At 50.2% G+C, this 19,400-nt stretch overlaps 6 protein-coding genes across 6 annotated transcripts; 4 read left to right on the top strand and 2 right to left on the bottom strand.

Annotated features, from left to right (window-relative positions):
• Window positions 1-149: 149 nt before the first annotated feature.
• On the top strand, window positions 150-1,496 carry BDV37DRAFT_284046 (putative erythromycin esterase; the record flags this gene model as incomplete). The annotated part of the gene is made up of 1 exon (XM_032087427.1): window positions 150-1,496. One exon carries the CDS (start codon window positions 150-152, stop codon window positions 1,494-1,496), a length of 1,347 nt encoding a protein of 448 aa, XP_031940374.1.
• A 492-nt stretch (window positions 1,497-1,988) lies between these two features.
• On the top strand, window positions 1,989-3,459 carry BDV37DRAFT_147718 (zinc-binding alcohol dehydrogenase family protein). The gene is made up of 5 exons (XM_032078919.1): window positions 1,989-2,219; window positions 2,283-2,341; window positions 2,396-2,478; window positions 2,540-3,108; window positions 3,173-3,459. Exons 1-5 carry the CDS (start codon window positions 2,090-2,092, stop codon window positions 3,373-3,375), a joined length of 1,044 nt encoding a protein of 347 aa, XP_031940373.1. The 5' UTR covers window positions 1,989-2,089; the 3' UTR covers window positions 3,376-3,459.
• A 653-nt stretch (window positions 3,460-4,112) lies between these two features.
• On the top strand, window positions 4,113-6,918 carry BDV37DRAFT_251004 (uncharacterized protein). The gene is made up of 2 exons (XM_032082243.1): window positions 4,113-4,325; window positions 4,440-6,918. The coding sequence occupies exons 1-2, from the start codon at window positions 4,278-4,280 to the stop codon at window positions 6,378-6,380; spliced, it is 1,989 nt and encodes a 662-aa protein (XP_031940372.1). The 5' UTR covers window positions 4,113-4,277; the 3' UTR covers window positions 6,381-6,918.
• Window positions 6,919-7,323: 405 nt separating this feature from the next.
• On the bottom strand, window positions 7,324-14,226 carry BDV37DRAFT_251002 (DNA-binding ATPase). The gene is made up of 4 exons (XM_032082242.1): window positions 13,553-14,226; window positions 13,474-13,491; window positions 8,033-13,411; window positions 7,324-7,968 (listed from the first exon to the last, which is right to left on the bottom strand). Exons 1-4 carry the CDS (start codon window positions 13,561-13,563, stop codon window positions 7,671-7,673), a joined length of 5,706 nt encoding a protein of 1,901 aa, XP_031940371.1. The 5' UTR covers window positions 13,564-14,226; the 3' UTR covers window positions 7,324-7,670.
• A 574-nt stretch (window positions 14,227-14,800) lies between these two features.
• Window positions 14,801-15,982, bottom strand: BDV37DRAFT_251000 (uncharacterized protein). Its single transcript, XM_032082241.1, has 3 exons — window positions 15,758-15,982; window positions 15,496-15,632; window positions 14,801-15,383 (listed from the first exon to the last, which is right to left on the bottom strand). Exons 1-3 carry the CDS (start codon window positions 15,783-15,785, stop codon window positions 15,237-15,239), a joined length of 312 nt encoding a protein of 103 aa, XP_031940370.1. The 5' UTR covers window positions 15,786-15,982; the 3' UTR covers window positions 14,801-15,236.
• BDV37DRAFT_147680 (secretory pathway Sec39 family protein) lies at window positions 15,882-19,400 on the top strand. Its single transcript, XM_032078918.1, has 3 exons — window positions 15,882-17,533; window positions 17,587-17,740; window positions 17,798-19,400. The coding sequence occupies exons 1-3, from the start codon at window positions 16,000-16,002 to the stop codon at window positions 18,882-18,884; spliced, it is 2,775 nt and encodes a 924-aa protein (XP_031940369.1). The 5' UTR covers window positions 15,882-15,999; the 3' UTR covers window positions 18,885-19,400.

Here is a 19,400-nt window from a genome sequence, read left to right as displayed (position 1 = left end):
ATTTGCCGCTCGCCCAACAATAGAACGAACACTATAACAAATTTGCTTCGCTACAGTTGCTGAGAATATCAAGCCATTATGTTTACGACATTTGATCCATGAATCGCAGATTTTGGCATTTTATGCGACCGTTCCGACAGGTTCGTACTATGTCACAACTCCAGGAACTATTTGCAGCGGCAGCCCATCCCCTGCCGGACATTCAAGACCCCAGCTTCAGCTCGAACTTCGACAGCTTCGCAGATCATCGTCTTGTCCTTCTGGGTGATGGCAGCCATGGCACCTCGGAATTCTACACCGCGCGGGCGGAGATCACCAAGCGTTTAATCGAGCACCATGGCTTCACCATGGTAGCCGTAGAGGCCGATTGGCCCGACGCTGAAGTAATCGACCGCTACGTGCGTCAGCGTCCAGGCCCCAAGACAAACATTGGCGGCCACTCGAAGCCCATTGATCCCTTTACTCGGTTTCCCACGTGGATGTGGCGCAACCGCGAGATGCAGGAGCTGGTCGAATGGATGCGCAATTACAACACACAAGTCCCGTACCACAAAAAAGTCGGGTTCTACGGTCTTGACATATACAGTTTGGGGACCTCAATCCAGGCGGTGATTGACTACCTCGACCGTGTTGATCCAGCTGCCGGTAAAGTTGCCCGTCAGCGATATAGCTGTCTGCAGCCATGGGTAGACGATCCCGCAATGTACGGGCTCGCTGCAATGCGCGGGATGGAGAACTGTGAGAAGGGGGTGCTAGACACGCTCCGTGACTTGCTACAACGGCGACTAGAGTATTCCGAAGCCCGCCATGACGGCGAGGAGTACCATAGTGGTGAGCAAAATGCGTATCTGGTGCGCGATGCCGAGCGCTACTATAAAGCTATGTATTACAGCTCCGCGGCGTCGTGGACACTGCGCGATACACACATGGTAAATACTCTCCGTCGAACACTACATCATAAGCCCGAGGGCACAAAAGCCGTGGTGTGGGCACACAATTCTCACTGTGGAGACGCACGATACACCAGTATGGGGACCCGGCGCAAAGAGGTGAATATCGGTCAGCTCTGCCGTGAGCAGTTCGGCCGTGAGAATGTTGCCTTGATTGGCTGTGGCACGCATACTGGTACGGTGGCAGCAGCGCACGAATGGGACGAGGACGTGGAGGTCATGGATGTTCGTCCCTCGCGGAAGGATAGCTGGGAACGTGTCGCTCACAATACGGAAATCCCGAGCTTCTTAATCGATCTGCGACGGGATCGCATCGATCCAAACCTGGCGGCTGCATTTGAAGCTGAGCCTCTCCGGCTTGAACGATTTATCGGTGTGATTTACCGGCCAGATACAGAGAAGATGTCCCACTATTCGGCGGCAGACCTGCTCAATCAGTTTGATGGGTATGTATGGTTCGATGAGACCCATGCTGTGAAGCCACTGGAAAAACATGAGCCGGCGACGCCACTAGGAAAGGAGGAGACTTATCCATTTGGATTATAATGGACGACAACGAAAGTAGAGCCAGTATCATAAATCATCTGTGCACAAAAGTCCATAATAGACGAACTGAACGACAATTGTGATTCATCCGAGGACCATATCATAGCAACATCGTTTTATGTAAATTATCGGCAGCCGGCTTCAACGAGATCCGTGGAGAAAGGAGCAGAAACAGGCAATTTCTTGATTTCTAATCCTTGAACGCAGCTCGATGTTTGTGCCCTCCGGAGATTGGAGTTAAGACGGGAGCCGATTTCATAAACCACGGAGAAAGAGTCTAACCCTGGCCCGTTTTGTTCCATGGCCCTAATCGCCGATCCATCCATTACTAGTAGGACTGACCCCCACATATTCATCATACCCAACGTTTGATCACTGTCCATTAACTTGCATAGGGGTTCGGTCTCAAGGTCACTTTGGCTGTTCCGTTAACACCGACAGGACGATGGCACATCTCAAATGCAAAGGATGGGTATAAATAGAGACCAGCCCTCAACAAGAGGGTACACTCTTTCGATACACCATCCCAATCGACACGATCTACCCAGGCTGATATCCTTTCAAAACCTCCCAGTATAAACCCCTTTCCAACCATGTCGGCTTCCAACTCTGCGGTCTGGCTTCTAGAAGCGGGCGGAGACTTCGTTGTCAAAGAGGCCCCATTGCATACCCCCGGTCCTGATGAAGTTCTCATCAAGAACAAAGCTGTCGCGGTCAATCCCAGTGAGTTCACACGTGTTGCTTCCTTCATGCGTTCAGAGGAAGTTGTTAACTGAATATTCTCAGTGGACTGGAAGATCCAGGTCTATGGTCCGGACCTTCCTTTTCCCAAGCAATACCCTTTCGTGCGTATACCTCGTCTCCCTTGAAAAAGAGCGGCTAATAAGATGATCAAATAGATCCTCGGCGGCGACATAGCCGGAGAAATTTACGAAGTGGGCCAAGATGTAACCACCTTCAAAAAGGGAGACCGAGTAATGGGGTAGGAAAAAAACCCACCTCACTTCACAAACCACCAAAGGATGAAACTGACCTTTTTGTAGGGTAGCCAACTGGTTCCTTACCAATGAAATCAGGGACTCTGGGTTCCAAAATTATACGATCTGTAAAACAACCCTCGTGTCCCCCCTCCCGGACACTGTATCCTTCGAGAGCGGAAGCGTCCTCCCTATAGCCCTATCAACGGCAGCAATGGGCCTCTACCCAGCTGGCCGGCTTGAGCTCCCCTTACCCCATACCCTTCAGCCAAAACCCATCAACAAGGTTATCCTCGTCTGGGGCGGCTCATCGAGCACCGGCAGCGCAACAATCCAACTGGCAGTAGCATCGGGGGCAACTGTTATCGCCACCGCGTCTGCAAAGAACCATTCCTTCGTGCAGAGTCTCGGTGCCGCTAAGGTGCTGGATTACCACCAGGATAGCATTATCCAAGACCTAGTCAAGGCTATTCAAGATACTCCAGGGGAATTTGTGGGTGCCCTGGATGCTATTGCGGAGGAGGGGACGGTAAGGAGCTGTGCGGATGTGGTTAAGGGACTTGGTGGTGGACGTGTGGTTACAAACTTGCCTATGCCGGTTCAGGATGTACCTGATGCAGTGGAGGTGGTTGGTGGTGAGTTTCATATACGTCCGTTATCACCGTGATGGAAGTCAGTTGTACTGATATATGTGAGCAGTTGCTGATGTCGCGAATATCTCTGATTTTAAGGAGATCTCGGAGGGTATCTGGGGTAAGTATGTCCCTGAGGCATTGATGAATGGGACATTGAAAGCGGTCCCTGAGCCCTTGGTGGTTGGAGAGGGCTTGGGGAAGGTCCCTGAGGGTGTCTCTTTATCTCAGCAGGGCATCTCAGCGAAGAAGATCGTTGTGACCTTGTAAATGAGGTAGGAAGTTTGCCTAGGGGAAGGTGAGATGGGGGGGGGGTGTACTATGTGCATGGGGCTTGACATTATTGCTGGTTTTTCTACTTTTTGTTTTCGGGTTGAATCAGGAGGATGGTAACGAAGAATTAGATAACTAATGAAGAGTTTGTAATGGCCTTCTCTTTGCTCTATGACTAGACGATAAGCTCTCGTTCAGGTCTCTCGAAAGGTTTATTCGAACTATCTTACATACTAGAGTCATAATGTTACCGGAGCAACGTGTATCTCCTACTACAGTATACGAGGATCAACGATGACTTGGGAATGCCGAACTACAGTGTGGGGGCGTAAAGAACGGGGAAGGAAACGGAAAACGATGATTGATTGTCCTGCTCAACCAGGAATGTCTGACTTAGCCCCCTGCAGCTCTGAGGACATCTATTACCTACTTTATCTGCAAGTAATGTGTTCCGCAGGCGACTGGGGCCTGTCATACTAATGTTGGTATGTTGGAGTCTTGGAGATGCTTCCTAGTAGTTCGACGCTAGCGTGGGTACTATGGTCGAGTCGCTGACGATACGTGATAAATATAGCGTGCTGACTCGGCAGCTAAGGGGCATGTCCTCTTAGCACAGGCAGGATAGTAGCCACTTTCAAGAGTCAGAAGCATACTGGACATGATGGTTTCCGGGCATCTGACATCAGATGGTCTCCAGTCACGTTGCATGAAGTCACTCCACTGACGTCAGCTCACCGCCCGGCAATATTTGTTTACATTCTCGCCTAATCGGGCGACGCTCGCCCTTCGCTCTCTTTCTTTTTCATCCCTTCGTCCCCGTTGCCACAATTCCATCATTCCACGGCCAGCGTCTTCCATCCTTTCCTGAATTCAATTCACACCGCTCGCGTCCCATCATCATGGCGGTTCGACGGTCCGCCCGCCTGCGTAATCGCCAGGCTTCGAATGTAAGTCGCCCACACAACCATCGACCGGTTGATTCCCATTCATTCACTTGCCCATGTTGCCCTTGCATCGATCTTGTCAAGTGCCAGACAACTGACTTTGGTTCCTGATTGAAGGAACCGCAGCCGCCCGCGTCGCCTGTCAACAACACCACCACTACTACCGAAACCAACCACAAGAACAACAAACTCCCCTCCGTCATGGAACGCGAAGAAACTCCCGCCGACGTTCCCTCTAACCACACCACCACCACCGCCGCTACTCCAAAGTCCACAACTGATGTCCGCACCCCACACAAGGCCACTCCTGCTCAAAAGCAAACCCCGGCGAAAACACCCACCAGTGCAGTCACTCGTCCATCTCACCAAGAGATGCATCCCAGCAAGGTCCATCAAAGCACCACCAAGCAGGCGGACTCGGGCCTGATCCTCGGTTTTAACCCGATTAAGAAAGATGCCGAAGGGAATGTGATGAAAGATTCTCTAGTCGAGACTACCCCCAGCAAGACAAAGGCCTCGCCCGCTTCGGCATACTACGGCACGCCCGCCTTCGAGTTCAAGTTTTCTTCCGCGGACTCCCAGCTAAGCGATGAAGCCAAGAAGCTCATGGAGAGCGTGCGCGAGGATGTTGCTAGAATCAAAGCTCAGATGGTTCAGGAGAAGGAGAGCCAGCCCGACCAAGGTGGTAATGACCAGGCAGAATCTCGCAGGATCGCCGAACCAAAGGGCCAGGCCAACCGATTCAGCGCTGCTCATATGGCTGAATTCAAGAAGATGGATTCAATTGCTGGACACGCGTCGGCCTTCCGCGCCACTCCCGGTCGCTTCCAGCCTGTCCAAAAGACTCTCAAGCGGACACGGTTGGATGAGTCCAACCAAAATTCGCCCACCAAATCGACGACTAAATCGACGACTAAATCGCCTGCCCCTGCTCCAGTTAGTGCCAAGCGCGTTAAACATGACAAGGGCGATGACACCTCCACTCGCCGTCAGACGGTTGGTGAGAAGAGCGCGTCAAGGCCAGCTGCGAGTCGCACGAGGCCTGCGATCCGCAGTTCTTTGATGACTCCTACTCGAGCCTCCATGGCGCGTACTTCGGCCACCAGCCTCAAACCCTCTCGCACCAGCATGCTCCCTCGACCATCTCTTGCACATTCCCCTACTTCGAAGCAGTCGACAACCCCGCGCACACCCCGCACGGACTTCAACCCTCGATTCAAGAGCGGCTTGCCCCAGTTGAACCTAAAGTCGATCCTTCGTCCCCATCAGCCTTTGTTTTCGAAAGACCCCGCGAAGATCGCAGCAGGAACACATGTGGCAGCCCCGGAATTCAGTTCCAACTTCCTTTTGGGCAGAACCCGCGATGCTTCGGAGGAGCCTGCAGTGACCCCATCACCGAAGAAACGTGTTGAGTTCTCCTCCAGCACTAGATTGCAGGATGATGAAGCTCTGCCATCCCCTTCGCCCTCCAAATTAACCACCGGCTCTCCGTCCCGGGTTGTATCGGATGTTGTATATCCCACTTTGCCCACTTTGACACCGGATCATGCTGCAAAGAAGTCCGGTACCGAGATCAAGTCGCCCACCATCCGTCACGTCCGTCAATCAGATGCCCCTACCAGTCTCTCTATACCGGATATCCCCGGCGTTCCACATGGAATCGGCAGCAAGAAGCGACACCGCGACACGGAAGCCACTCATGATCCGTCCCTTCCCGATGTTCCAGGTGTGCCTCATGGCATCGGCAACAAGAAGAGACATCGAGATGCAGCTGGGAGAGATGTTGACACCGAGAATGTACCGCCAGCCGACACCGCCGCAGAAAACCGCAGTGCGAAGAGAGTCAAGCTGAGTTCCCCATCGAAGCTCTCGCCGTTCAAGTTCTCCCCATCGAAGATGCCAAACCCTAGCCCCTCCAAGGCGCGTTCACACACCCCTCTCCGGTCGACCATAAGTGCTAGTCGAACGGGAACCCCGGCCAGCGCACGACAGAGGAGCCGGAATGCGCTGACCATGAGCCGGCTGAATGCGCTTGCTCAGCCAAAGAACCGCTCTTAATCGTTCCTTGTCCACCATAACGAACCACTTGGAACTGCCACGACCAGTTATTGCAATTTACGAGAGTTTTGAGTCGCACATAGATGCCATTTCGACTTTGAGAACCTTCTTTCAGATTCCCCAGATCCTCAGTTCCTTTTTTTTTTTCCCACGTAGATTATACCAAATCACCGATCAGTCACTGTATTTACTTGTTTCGTCGGTTCTGACGTTTCTCTCCTTTTGGGCCTGGTCTCTTTTCGCCTATCTACCTATCAATGGGTATTTGATTCTTGTCACACGCAGGCGTTCGGAGGCATCCGGTATGCAGGTTCTGGACGGCGTTTGTCATCTTTTTGTTTTGCCTACTATCTCTTGTGGACAGTAGATCTCCATACTTTTATGGTGCTTGTTGGTTGATCGGTTGATATTGTTGAAATAATGAACGTCCTACAACTGGTTTCAGTGCTTTTATTTCCGATCTTGTTTCCATCTACAATGTCCGTGTATAAGATCGTTCCAATTAATCAATTCTTCATACCATACATCTACCCAGTAAGTACAATAGACACATACATCATCATACCGTCTAAGTAGACAAAACATATCTGTCCTTGGCAGACCAAATTATGTATCAAGATGATAGGATCGAATCTTATGAACAACCGCTTATCAATATGTACACGAGTGCAGTGGTAAAAGTACAGCAGGAAAAAGAAAAGGAAAAAGAAAAAGGATAATGAAGTAAAATAAAATAAACACCACGGAAGGGAATAAAATAACATACATAATTCCCCTCCATGTCTATCCTTGATTTCGTCTTCGTAAGCACCGAGTCATTCGTTCAATCAATGATTCAATGAATCATTAAGATAAGTAAGAGATTCGAAAAGAAACAAAAAAAAAAAAAAAAAACCCCACAAAAAAAAAAAAAAAAAAAAAAAAAAAAAAAAAAAAAAAAAAAAAAAAAAAAAAAAAAAAAAAAAAAATCGCCACCAAACTCCTGGGATACAGTTCGTATGAAAACAGGGGAGGGGAGGAGGAGAGAATCTGAGCGATGGATGTACAACACTAACGAACGCCCACCTGGGTTCAGTCAATCGTCTAGTAATAAGATAGGATCAGAAGGTGAAAAGAAGAGGGATGAAACGGGAATAAGACAAGAAAGGAGAAGCATGGCTGATGTCTTTTGCAGTTGAGGGGGTTTTTTTTTCCCCTGCGAAGTTCCATAAGAACGACCCTGAGAACTCCAGTCCATTGTAACACAAGAGGGTTTGTTTAGGAAACCGAAGTTTTGGCATGATTTATCAATCAACCTTTCATCGTCTGCAGGAATGAGTCCAGGTTGTATTCTTCTTGGTATTGACGGTCGTCCCAGAGCTCGCCGAGGTCGTCGAGCCAGCCCTTCTTGCCCTTTTCTTTGACTTCGCCGTCGATGTCGACCATGTCGACTTCGTTGCCGGCGGCGTTGTCGCTGGGTTTCTCGGCATTCTCGGCCGTTTCTCCGAGATTAAATAGGTCTAGGAGCTGGTCTGTGTCCATTGTGTTTAGGCCTGCGTTTTGTTGGTTGACCACCGTCGATGCCACGTCGATCTTGAAGCGTTGGAGGCTGGGGTAGACAAGTTAGTATGTGTTGTTGTTTATTGGAACATTTTAAATCGGGAGGAACTTACTTCAGAATCTTCTCCTCCAAAGTACCTCTGGTGATCAAACGGTAGACATTGACGACCTTCTTCTGGCCGATACGATGTGCACGGTCCATGGCCTGGATATCCTTCTGCGGGTTCCAGTCATGCTCAACAAAGATGACTGTGTCGGCACCTGTCAAGTTCAGACCAAGTCCACCAACACTAGTGGTCAGAAGCAAGGCATCGTAACTAGGATCTGTATTGAATCGGTTGACGATGTCCTGACGCTTGGTGGCTTCCACACTGCCGTCTAGACGGAGATACTGAACCGATGGTAGAAGTTTCTTGAGGACTTCGCTTTGCACGATGTCGAGCATTTCCTTCATCTGACAGAAGATTAGAGCCCGGTGGGGACTCACATAGCTTGCACCAGTGCCCAGGTCCCCTTCGCTTGGCGGGTCAACACCGATGCCACAGTCGAGGAGGAGATCGCGCAAAGCGCTAAGCTTAGGAGCATGTGAAACATCGCGGATGTAAGAATTCTTTGCCTGAAGGTATTGCTGGACCTCGTCGTACTGCTTGTGCCCGTCTTTAACCACAAGCGCAGGAGAGTTGCAGAGGCGTCGCATATACTGCAATGCTTGGAAGATGTGCTCTTTGTCGGACTTTTCTGAACTGCCCATCTTGTTCGCCAGCTGCTTCTGCTCCTTCTTCGTGAAGTCCTCAAAGAGTTTCTTCTGAAGTTCACTAGGATCACAATAGTAGTTCTGGATAATCTTCGGTGGTAGATCGTTAAGAACTTCCTCCTTTAGACGACGGAGCAAGAAGGGGAGCACCTGTTTGTGCAAGGCCTCAATTGCCAATGCACCAGCTTCTTGTTCCTTCGAGGACGATTTGCTGAAACGGCTCGCTGCAATTGGCTTGGCGAAACGATCCAGGAAGACCTTTTCAGTACCAAGGAAACCAGGCATCAGGAAGTCAAAGAGGGACCACAACTCCAGCACGTTATTTTGAATGGGGGTGCCAGAAAGGATCAAGCGGTGATTGCTGGCAACACGTTTGACAGCAAGGGTGACCTTGGCCTTTGGATTCTTGATAAGATGTCCCTCATCCAAGACGCAGTAGTTCCAGTTCAGCGGGGTAATAACATCACTGTCATTTCGGCAAATGTCGTAGGAGGTAATAACAATGTCAGCATCGCCGAGGGAACCCTTCAACCGTGCGCGTTCTACCGGAGGTCCAACGTACGCAACACACTTAAGGAACGGGGCGTATTGCTTGATTTCTTGTTGCCAGTGTCCAGACAGTGACGGGGGGCATACAATCAAGGACGGAAGCTTTCTGACCTCGGGCGCTTGTGTCCGCGCAAACTCTTCGGCTCGCAAATGATGATCACTAGCGACGATGCAAATTGTCTGAAGAGTCTTACCGAGACCCATATCGTCACAAAGGATGCCATGTAAATTATAGCGGTTGAGGAAAGCAAGCCAGTTGACACCCTCTTGTTGGTAAGGTCTAAGCTCCGCTTTAATTGCTACTGGTAAGGCGAACTCCTCCACCTTCCGCACATCCAACATTTGGGACATGAACTTCCTTTCCCTCTCTCGTCCTTTGAGCAATTCCTCGGAAAGGCCTGGAGGATCCGGGATGCCAGCTTCTAGGGGAACAAGCTTGACTAAGGTTGCAAATGACGTTGTAGCTAGCAGCCTGACATCGTTGTCAGAATCGCTCATGCGACCCAAGACGGGGACAACAAGGAAGATGACATAGGGTAGAATTCCATCTTCCATCACATGGATAAGGTGGTAAATGCATTCTACGGCTCCCTGGCGGTGGTGCACATCCAGACCATTGCTAATGGTAGGCAGTACTTTCTCGACTAACATGGTCATGCCTTCCACCGTAATGACACTGCAGACAGTTGCGAAGCACTTGGCAGCTGCGTACCGAATCACAGACAGTCTACATTGCAGTGCTTTGGAAATCAGGGGCATGAGACTAATGACCCACGAATGAAGACCAGGATCGAACTTGGGTAATAGGGCACGTAGCGTGGACAAACCATCCACGACTTCTTGGCCAAGTTCATTGTCGGGGTCGTGAATGTCTGCTGGGAGCTCATTGGTGAGGGCATCTCTAAGCGGTCGTTCAACTAGAGATGCAAGGTTAGGAACTTTTTCCAAGAGTGCCGAACCGAACTTCACAGCCAGTTGCTCCAACGCCTCCTTGGCGCCGCGACGCATGATTCTTGCTTCCTTTGCTTCCCTTTCAAATTTCGCTGCATCGGGATGGTCACGGCGGTCTTCTTCTTTGCGGAGGGATAGAATCGATTTCTCCAGACCTGCATTGTGGTGGAATTCGGGAGTCTCGGACGTATCGACACAGCAGTATTTCACCAGATTACCAATGACCTTATCGACAGGGCCCCGCTTGGTCGCGGTAGTATAGTACTCCACCAGAGTAGCAACTGCAGTAGCAGAGCGTTGTTGAAGTTCTGCATTCTCTTCTTTCTTGATACTGTCCATCATTCCCTTGATGATGTGACTTGGTTTCTTGGGGATGTCATGCATGGCAACTAGAGCGCCCGCTGCGGCAGCGAGGATACGCAGGTCCCTTGCTTCGCGGACGCTTCTGGCTTCGTTGATTGCACTCTCTGCAGTTGCTCTTGTGTCGTTCAGAACCTGAAGAGCTGTGATGCGCTGAGCTGGCGCCAGGCCCTTCTTTAGGCGCTCGAAATCGGGTCCAACAACCTTTTCAGCGTCCGCCAGCGAGAAGGCACTCGGGCCAGCTTCGGCGTCACCTTGGACAATGACAGCTAGAACGGGCAACCTCGAGCCAGGAACATGAGCGTGGTCCCGGAAGGCATTGAGCAATGAGTGACATTGTGCACGTGCAACATGAAGATAGCATGCTATGTCGCCGTACCATGATGGACGATCCCCTTCGATAATTGGGCGCAGCTGTTCACACAGTACAGAAGCATATGGGCTGTCAGATCCTGTAATTCTAGCATATTCCTCTATAATCATAGCGGTTGACAGCTGGGAAGTGGATGCGGAGTGGTTAAGGCCGTGCATAATAGGCTGCCAGAGGCTTGGAAGCCCGTTCTTATCCCAGTGAGAGAGCAATTGACCAAGAGCCTTTGCAGCATAGATCTTCGACCGCAGCATGGTGTCCGTACCTACCAAGTCGATATCACCCTGCAGCATATGGCCATCGACATTGTGAGCCGAAGGCGGGGGCACTTCTTTCTTCTCTGCCTTGCGACCCCTCTTCTTGGTCGCATCGGAGGTGTTGTTAAAGGCACTGGGTGAGGACTTTGCTGGTGCAGCTGCGCTCATTGGGAACGGTACACCGGACGGCTTGATAAAGAGGGAGGCATTCATGGGGACGGGATAGCGAGGAACGCCGAAAGGAGCTATACTCAAGGTAATGAGAGGCTGGATGTGAGATAACAGTTCGGCCTCTGATTTGAAGGACCCATGCTTATCGAGCGCTTTGAGCAGTTCTGACCAGACTTGGAGAGACAATTTCAGAACACTCTCGTTTCGCTCCACCAGCAAATTCTGGAAAATCAAGCGGAGCGCTTTGCCATTGACCCATTCGTTGGTGCCATCTCCTTCTAGCTGCAAAAACGTGATAAGAGCCCGGAGCACGGCCGAGCGCACACTGGTAATTGTATGCCGCAGGAAAGGATAGAGGCGAGGAACAAGATTGCCAAATGATGACTCAGGGTCCACAGCTGCATTCGCTTTCATAGCATCAAGGACTTCACGGAACGTGCAGAGCTTCGCTAGAAGGTCCATCACCGAGCCAGTACTGGCGCTGAGATCATCTTGGAGATTGGAAAGGCATTCCCAAACGATGGTCATCAAAGTGCCGAGCGTGCTCTGCCGAGAAGTCACGAATTCCTCTGCAATAGGAACAAGTGTTGCTGCACTCACTGCACGAACATCGTCATCGTAATCACCCAGGCCCTTCATGACTGCCTCCAGGACCCCGTCCATGAGCTTTGCATCCTTGACAAGCAAGTCTTTGCGGACTGCCACTAAATACCTGAGACCGATCATACCACCATGGCAAACTTCCCAAATAGGGCGGTCTAGTCCTAAGTCAATTTGCATGATGATCCGGTATAGGCATCTATAGACGGCGATGACGGAACGGGATGGGAGCTGAGACAAGAGAGCACCTAATGTTTGACCTACAGTCTCTCGAATGGGGGCGACAACGTTGTCAGAGATGTAGTCGCCGAAACGGTCAAGCATGAGCACGCAAAGAAGGCGACATGCAAGATCATCCAGCCATTTGCGATTCAAGGTGTCGTTTTCAGATCTGCTCTTCCCTCGCAAGCGCCCAGCACCGGCACCTTGAACGCGAATGACCTCTCGCAGGGCCATCGCAGCTCCATGTCGGACTTCCCAATTTGGATCAAACAGATCGACCATGAGAAAATCACACATTGGTTCATAGGGCCATGCGATGCTAGGGCCTTCGTCGGAGGTCTCAGGCTGTATTAGAGGTTTTTCTGGGGCAGCCTCTCCTTTAAATTCGGAGACGATCTTCGAGTCATCATCGCCAGCAGGTCGTTCAAGAGAGAAGTAGTCTGATTTCGAGTCGCCGTTCCGCTCTTCTCCATTCTCTGCTTTAATAGGGTGCGGAGTCGTCACTGACGGTGTCGTGACGTCGGACGTCTTCCGCGCAGAGAGGTCGACGACGCGCACTTTATTGGCACCCATCTTCGCACTCTGTTTATTTTTTCGTTTCAGCTGATTCAGTTGCCGCTTGCTCAGTCCGGACTCCTCTCCGTTAGCAGGCTCACTTGGTGTGGTCACAGAAGCAGAAAGTTGGTGGCTGTTCTCTCGGGAAGCAGCCGTGTGAGAAGATGGATCCTCCTTGATAGCCGGGGTCTTCAAGCCTAAGTCAGTGTCATCGATCAGGTCTTCCTCGATATACTCCCCTGCAAGGCCCAATCGGGAGCTCAATGTTTTCTTCTGATGCTGCAGCCGAGATATGGGATCCATGGCGGCCAAAGAGTATTCATATTCTTTACCAGCACTCCCTAGTAGCCTTTTTCCGTACTTTAAAATCGAGGTTAGATCCAGACGTTCTAACTGAAGGAGTTCATCCGACGGTGATAGTTGGGCCTCTTCAGATTTAATTTCTACCGCTAGGTCGTCATCCTCGTCGGTCTTTTTGATCCCTAGGCCATCCTCTTCATTGGGGTCAAAGATGTCGGCATTTGTTACAATGAGCCCGATCGCCCTGGCGGCAGCTGTTCTGGTATCCCATGATTTCGACTTGAGATATGGGAGGATACGCCCCAGTAAGTTGAATAGCTCATCTGGATGTTGTTTCTGGACATCTGCCAGTTGTTGGGCGGCAGTGTTCCGGATGAGAGGCGTGCTGCCCGTCTCAAGCAAGCTGTGAGAGTGGTTAGCATCGACCTTGTCAGCATGAGAACGGTCAAGTATGGTGATACTCACGTGACCAAGCGATCCAACCTGTCCCGAGATGGTTAGCGTGCGAAACTAAATATGACAGGGCTGGGCAGTTAAAACTTACCTGGAGGTCATGGCGGGCAATCACCTCTTCACAGAGGGGGTGGTGGGGATGAAAGGATGATTGAGGTGTATTAAATACAACGATCGATCGTGAGTGAATAAAAATTGAAAGAATAAAAAAAAGAATAAAAAAAAAAGAAGTTGCCAAGCCCAAAGAGTTCCGGTGACGCCTCAGATATTATAATGGGGGAATCCTTCCAGTATGCAGATGGTTTTAGTCAGGTAGGTAAGGAATGTAAAGTATACCGAACCGTTACACCCACGCCACAGCCATTTGACGGATGGAACTAAAAGGGACGACAGAGAGGGAACTTGAATAAAACACAAAATAAGTCGATGTAGGACGATCGATCCGACAGAGTGGAGAATTAAGGTAAACCTGACGAAAAATAAAAATAACAGAAACTAGATGAAGGGAGTTTCACACTATTAAGTCGATCATCTGTGAGGCCCGAAGGTATTAAGACCATAAAGAAACTTTTGAGCATCAAGACAGCAGAAAAAATACAAATAAAAAAAAATAAAGATAAAACCACACCGGGGGGAAAAAATAATAATAATAAATATTAATCCCAAAAGTGGAGAGGGAAGATGACGGGCACGTCGTCGGTGGTGAAAGAGCCGATATTAAAGTATGGGCCAGTCAAGCTCCCAGGTAAGTAAGTAAGTATCAACAAGTCGTCCCGTCGTGCTTTCGTTTTCCCCCCTCGAGGTCACGCAGCCAGTTTATATCATTGGGGGCATCTTTGCCTGGGCGCGCCTACCCATGCTTGGGCCCTGCACTAGGCTCAACCCGGCTTAGCCGCCCCACTCCCGTAAAGGTTTTCGTTATAGTCACGTGACCCTCCCTGCGCCAACCTCACGATCGACGGCCGCGAAATTGCTGCCAATGTCCATCATGATGAGACTCGCGGCCGAAGTGATCCGTGGGTTTTAGCTGCAGGTACCACTATATCCTTAATTCTACCACCAGAACCAGTAAGTTGATCCCGGAGATCTATCGCGACGGACAGGACCTTCCTTGGTTCCCCATGAGTAGTAATCCATAAGCTTCAAGTGTCGATTTCCCCCAAAACATGCCAAGAAATGCCAGATAGTCTCGTCGTAAAGGAAGGGGATTCTTTGTCCACTCACACACGTTGACCGAGGGACGGCCCTAATACAATTCCTTGTCCCATGCGCAAGCCTTCCCACGCGGTGGTGACCCTCCAATGTCTGCCTCAGGCGATGACCGAGACACGTTGCTCGATTCTCCAATCAAACGGCACCTAATTTAGTTTATATATAATCCATCTGCGGAGTATTTACTTTCCATAGCACAGCACTTGACTTGACATCTTCACACAGCCCTTCCCGTCGTAATATTCCACCACAAACTACCATACGATAACTGACGTAGGTCTTTCTTGCTACTTTTTTATCTATGGAAATCGAGTCGACATAGTGAAATAAACAGTAGCAGTCAAAGCGATCTTCGTGTCGTCCCGGAACACGGGGTTGCGGTGATTCGCAGCATTCCTAGCAGACATCACACACTGCGATGATCGTCGAAACGGCGCGCATCAAATAGACTTGTCCATTTCTATACACTGAGGGACTCCAAGTGGGAAATAACAACACGACATTGGTGGTGGTAGTAAAAACAACGAAAACAGAACCGCACCCCTAGTGTGCACAAAATCCCCTTAAGCCTTCGTTAGAAAAGCCGATGCCTCTTCTTCCTTCCCTAGCAGCCCCAAACTGCGAATCTGCTCGGCCTTGGGCGCGTTCTCCCGGGGGTGTGCGGCTTCGGCCTTCCGGTAGGCGGCCTGCATCTTCATTGTTCGCAAAGCCTGGAGGTCCATGGTGTCAGAATATAGCAGAACCACATATAAAACAACCAGGACAGTCGACTGCGTCTTGGATTGACGGGCGAGAAGCCATTGTGCAAGGGCGAGACCCTACCTCTTTTCTGTGGTGCAGGCACTCGTAGTAATCCTCCAAAGCGGGCATACACTTCTTCTTGCCGGTTTCACCGTCGCCGGCGTTGACAACGTAGCAGCCGAGGACTTCCTGCCAGAAGTTGTAGCAGCGGGAGGGACCTGTGGGAGAACGCAAGTATTAGCCGGGGACGTCCATCGAAGAAACGTATCGCGACCGAGCACCACGAAATCGTAATCAATTGTGACAGCAATCCCCCCTCAGACGCTAGACAATGAGCACATACCGCCATTGAGACCAAAACCCGAAGCCATTGTGTGTTTGGTGGTAGATGAGAGGAGGGGAAACGAGTGGGCACAGCGTGTAGGAGCGGAGGTCAGGATGCGATGAGGTTCTTCCGGTCGATTCGCCGCTTTCCGCCCAAGTTGGTCCGAGCGTCAGCGTTTGACGTCTTTAGTATTGCTCCCGACCACATCACCCTCTTTATTTTTCCCTCATTCCCCGGCGAAGGAGCCGCTGATTGACGCCATGGCGATTTCTGGTCGACGATCCGGTGCTCATGCGATTCTTCTAGCCACCCATCTTTGTGTTACTGGGAATGTCTCCCGCTTACCACAGCTACACGCCCAGTTTCCAGCCTACCTTCCTCTTGACCGGATACTTCGCATCATCTTGACCTTTCTGCCGGAAAGCACAGCGCCCCAGTCTTACACGCCAGTCCTTCAAGAGCTTTTAGATGGCCATCCATCGCAACCAGACGGTGACGATATCGATGTTTCCCCAGTCGACAATTTCTCAGAGGCTGCTGCCAAGAAACGTGTACGGACGCTTCGTTTACTCCCACTAAAGTACCACGACGACGAAGACAGTCAAGATCCAGCCGACCTTTTAACTCAATTCCTCATACATCGGGCATACCGTATAGATCTGGAAACTGCCCTTCAACCCCTTATACTTGAACTTCTTTTACCGTTCTACCAGCGCTTACCGACCGTGCGGACATGGTTAATCTCTAGCTTACTACCGCTGCTCCGACTTAACTACGAATTCTATCCCAGTCAGGATGAAACATTCTCTCTGGATGTTCTAGAGACGATGGACAGCCACACCGCGATCAATGTACTTCTCTCAATGACGGGCGCTCAGAAGAACAGCATGGATCTAGTGAACAACTTACGCGGACTACTTGGCCCGTGGATGTACGGGAGTAACCGATCGAAAAGGCGTAGACTCAATCAGGCTGCGGAGGCCAATTTCATCTCCCTTCCTCAGGTTAGCACCCAACAGCATGATAAGAATACCTCCGGATGGCAATACGTGAACGAATGGCTGCTGGCGCGAAGTCTAGTAGATCATGAGAGCACTGTGAATGCATTCCTTAATTGGAATGGTCCAGAGGATGCGGACCTTGGAGGCTTTGAGGAAGAAGACCAAAAATATGACCGCGATGTGTCGAAGGACCTGAATCTTCGATATGGTCAATCAGGGCTTGCTGTTATCTACACAACTTCCGATACAAGCAAGTCTTGTCTGGAAGGCTCAGTCAAAGTTCTGACTCGGGTTGCCGAGCTGTTGAGCCTTGAGGATCACTTATTTATCTCACCTAACAGCTCGGTATTTCCCTCGGTGACGTTTGATGCATCTCAAATCTCTTCGTCATCGAGGGTGTCCCTTCTGCAGAACGCTTTATTGGTGGCATCAAATCCACTAACATACCCTTCCGCCTCCTCTATATCGTTCCTCAGCGCTATTCTTCTCTCCATCAAGACGTTGGCCGAACTCGGACATCCGATTACATGCAGGACAGCTGCCAATATCTGCCTTCATAGTAACCAAGATACGCAATTACAAGAATTGCGGAACATTGTCTCATCTATTGTAAGACAAACAAAACTTAGCCATGACTGGCGGGACGTTCGCCAGCAGATTCTCTGGCTGCAGCATTGGGGATCAGACAAAATAGAAGGAAATGAAAGCAATTTACCCTGTCATGGCCTCTTTTGGAGGGTCTCACGAGATGTGGTAGAGGCAGAGATCTTGAAGGCATTGCTAGAGTTCAAAGGTAAGCAAATACTATCCCATCTTTCATAATGTGGGGACTAATTATCCGTGTAGAATACAACTTGGCCGTTGATATCTATATAAATTCCAAAACTGCCCTTAGCTCTGCCCAAGTCGAAGATGCCGTGAAAGAGGCTATATTCACCACTTACGACAACGCTAGCAATGGAAACAGAACTAGGGGAGGCATGAGGCGAGCGTACGACATGTAAGACTTGATCCAAATGAGCGTCAGATCGACCAAGGAGCTAACTTTTATCCGCAGCTTGCAAGCCTTCCAGCCACACTTTCCAGAATCCGTCTCCTTCAAGGAGATTCGTGCCCTCATATCAGCAACACATGCTCTATCTTTCTACTCCCTAACTCTGCAACATGGTGTTCCCTTTCAACCTGTCAGTATCCGTGTGCACCCCGATCCTATTTCCTTGATCGAGAAGGTGCTTGATCAAAATTCAAAGGCCTATACGAAGGTCGATGATCTTCTTGCGATCGGAAGAAATCTAGTTGCGGCTGGTTTTTCCACTCGCCTCTCCGATAGCGACGACCTAGATCTTCCGTCTACTTCCGAGGAGGATGCCGTCGTCACAGCTGAGCGACGTATTATGTCACTTGCAATTTCATCGGCTCTCTCGTCCAATGATTTCGGTACCGCATATTCTTACATCCTCACGCGTCTCACTCCTCCATCTCTCCTATCCACTTCCTCACCCCTTACAAACCCAGCCGTAAGGGATGACATTTCCTGGCGTGCTGTCTACAATGCTGGCCGGTACCGCGATCCTGCGTTATCCTCATCTGCCAACCTCCAAGCCCAAATAACCCAACTTTCCCAACGAATGGAACTTCTTTCTCTTGCCCTGATCCTCGTCCCCTCTCCCGACCCACTCCCTGAGATCCTCGGCGCCTGGCGACGGTGCGACGAGGAGATGAACGGCCTTCGCACGCGCGAAGCCGAAGAGGAAGAAGTATGGGACACCAAGGGGGACAACCTCTCATCAGTCCCTGGTGGCTTTGGACCAACAGATAGCGAACAGGACGCATACGAAACAAAGAAACAACACGCTCGACGTGCTCGGGCCCATCACGACCGTCTCAACGCCGAAGAAGCCCCCATGGGTCTCTTCGAAGTTGCCCGAGGCGCCGCGCTAGCCCTCCACAAGAACGCATTCCCGCTCAGCGGCAGCGCCGCTACCACCGACCAACAACCGACGTCATCATCTCACGTTCGCGGGTCCAGCGAGGACTCCGCTGAAGAGAGGGTGCGTAAGCGAGATGTGGTCAGTAACATGGTGACAGGCGGTTTAGTCAGTGGTATCGGATGGGTCTTAGGTGCTCAGCCGGTGAATCGCTAAACCATACGCACCGAATTTTCATGATGAGTACGATGATGGTTTATCTGGCGGATCCTTCTATAATGCTTCCATTATGTGATATCCTATACAAGCGGCTTTGCGCGGTGTTTCTAGCAATCTATCCTAATTATCAAAATACATATTATCCATATAAAGCAATCATGAACCTAGTGAATAATGACTTCCTGAATATCGAAGCGACCCACATAAAACTTGGATATATTTCAAATATTGGGCCTTTGTATATGAGTGTATATATTTCCGCTAGAGTGCGACCCGCAAAAAACAACCAGGACCAAATCTTACGTCAGATTCAGCCCTGGAAACGCTGGTCATGGACTCGGAAATCCTTTTTTCTTATTTGGGTATTGTATTTCTCGAAGTAGCTCCATCAGCACTAGTTAAGCCCCGTTTCTGACTTGATTGTAGGTACAAATCAATAACCCCTTAGGTTAAGTAGACGTTGATTTTGGTCTATTTTTGGCCAGAATGGATGAGGTGAAGCAAGTCCCAATA

The sequence above is a fragment of the Aspergillus pseudonomiae genome (genome assembly GCF_009193645.1).
Source record: "Aspergillus pseudonomiae strain CBS 119388 unplaced genomic scaffold BDV37scaffold_43, whole genome shotgun sequence".
In the NCBI taxonomy this organism is placed as follows: Eukaryota; Fungi; Ascomycota; class Eurotiomycetes; order Eurotiales; family Aspergillaceae; genus Aspergillus; species Aspergillus pseudonomiae.
The sequence above is the reverse complement of the archived record's forward strand: the minus strand, read 5'-3'. Positions and strand labels throughout refer to the sequence as shown.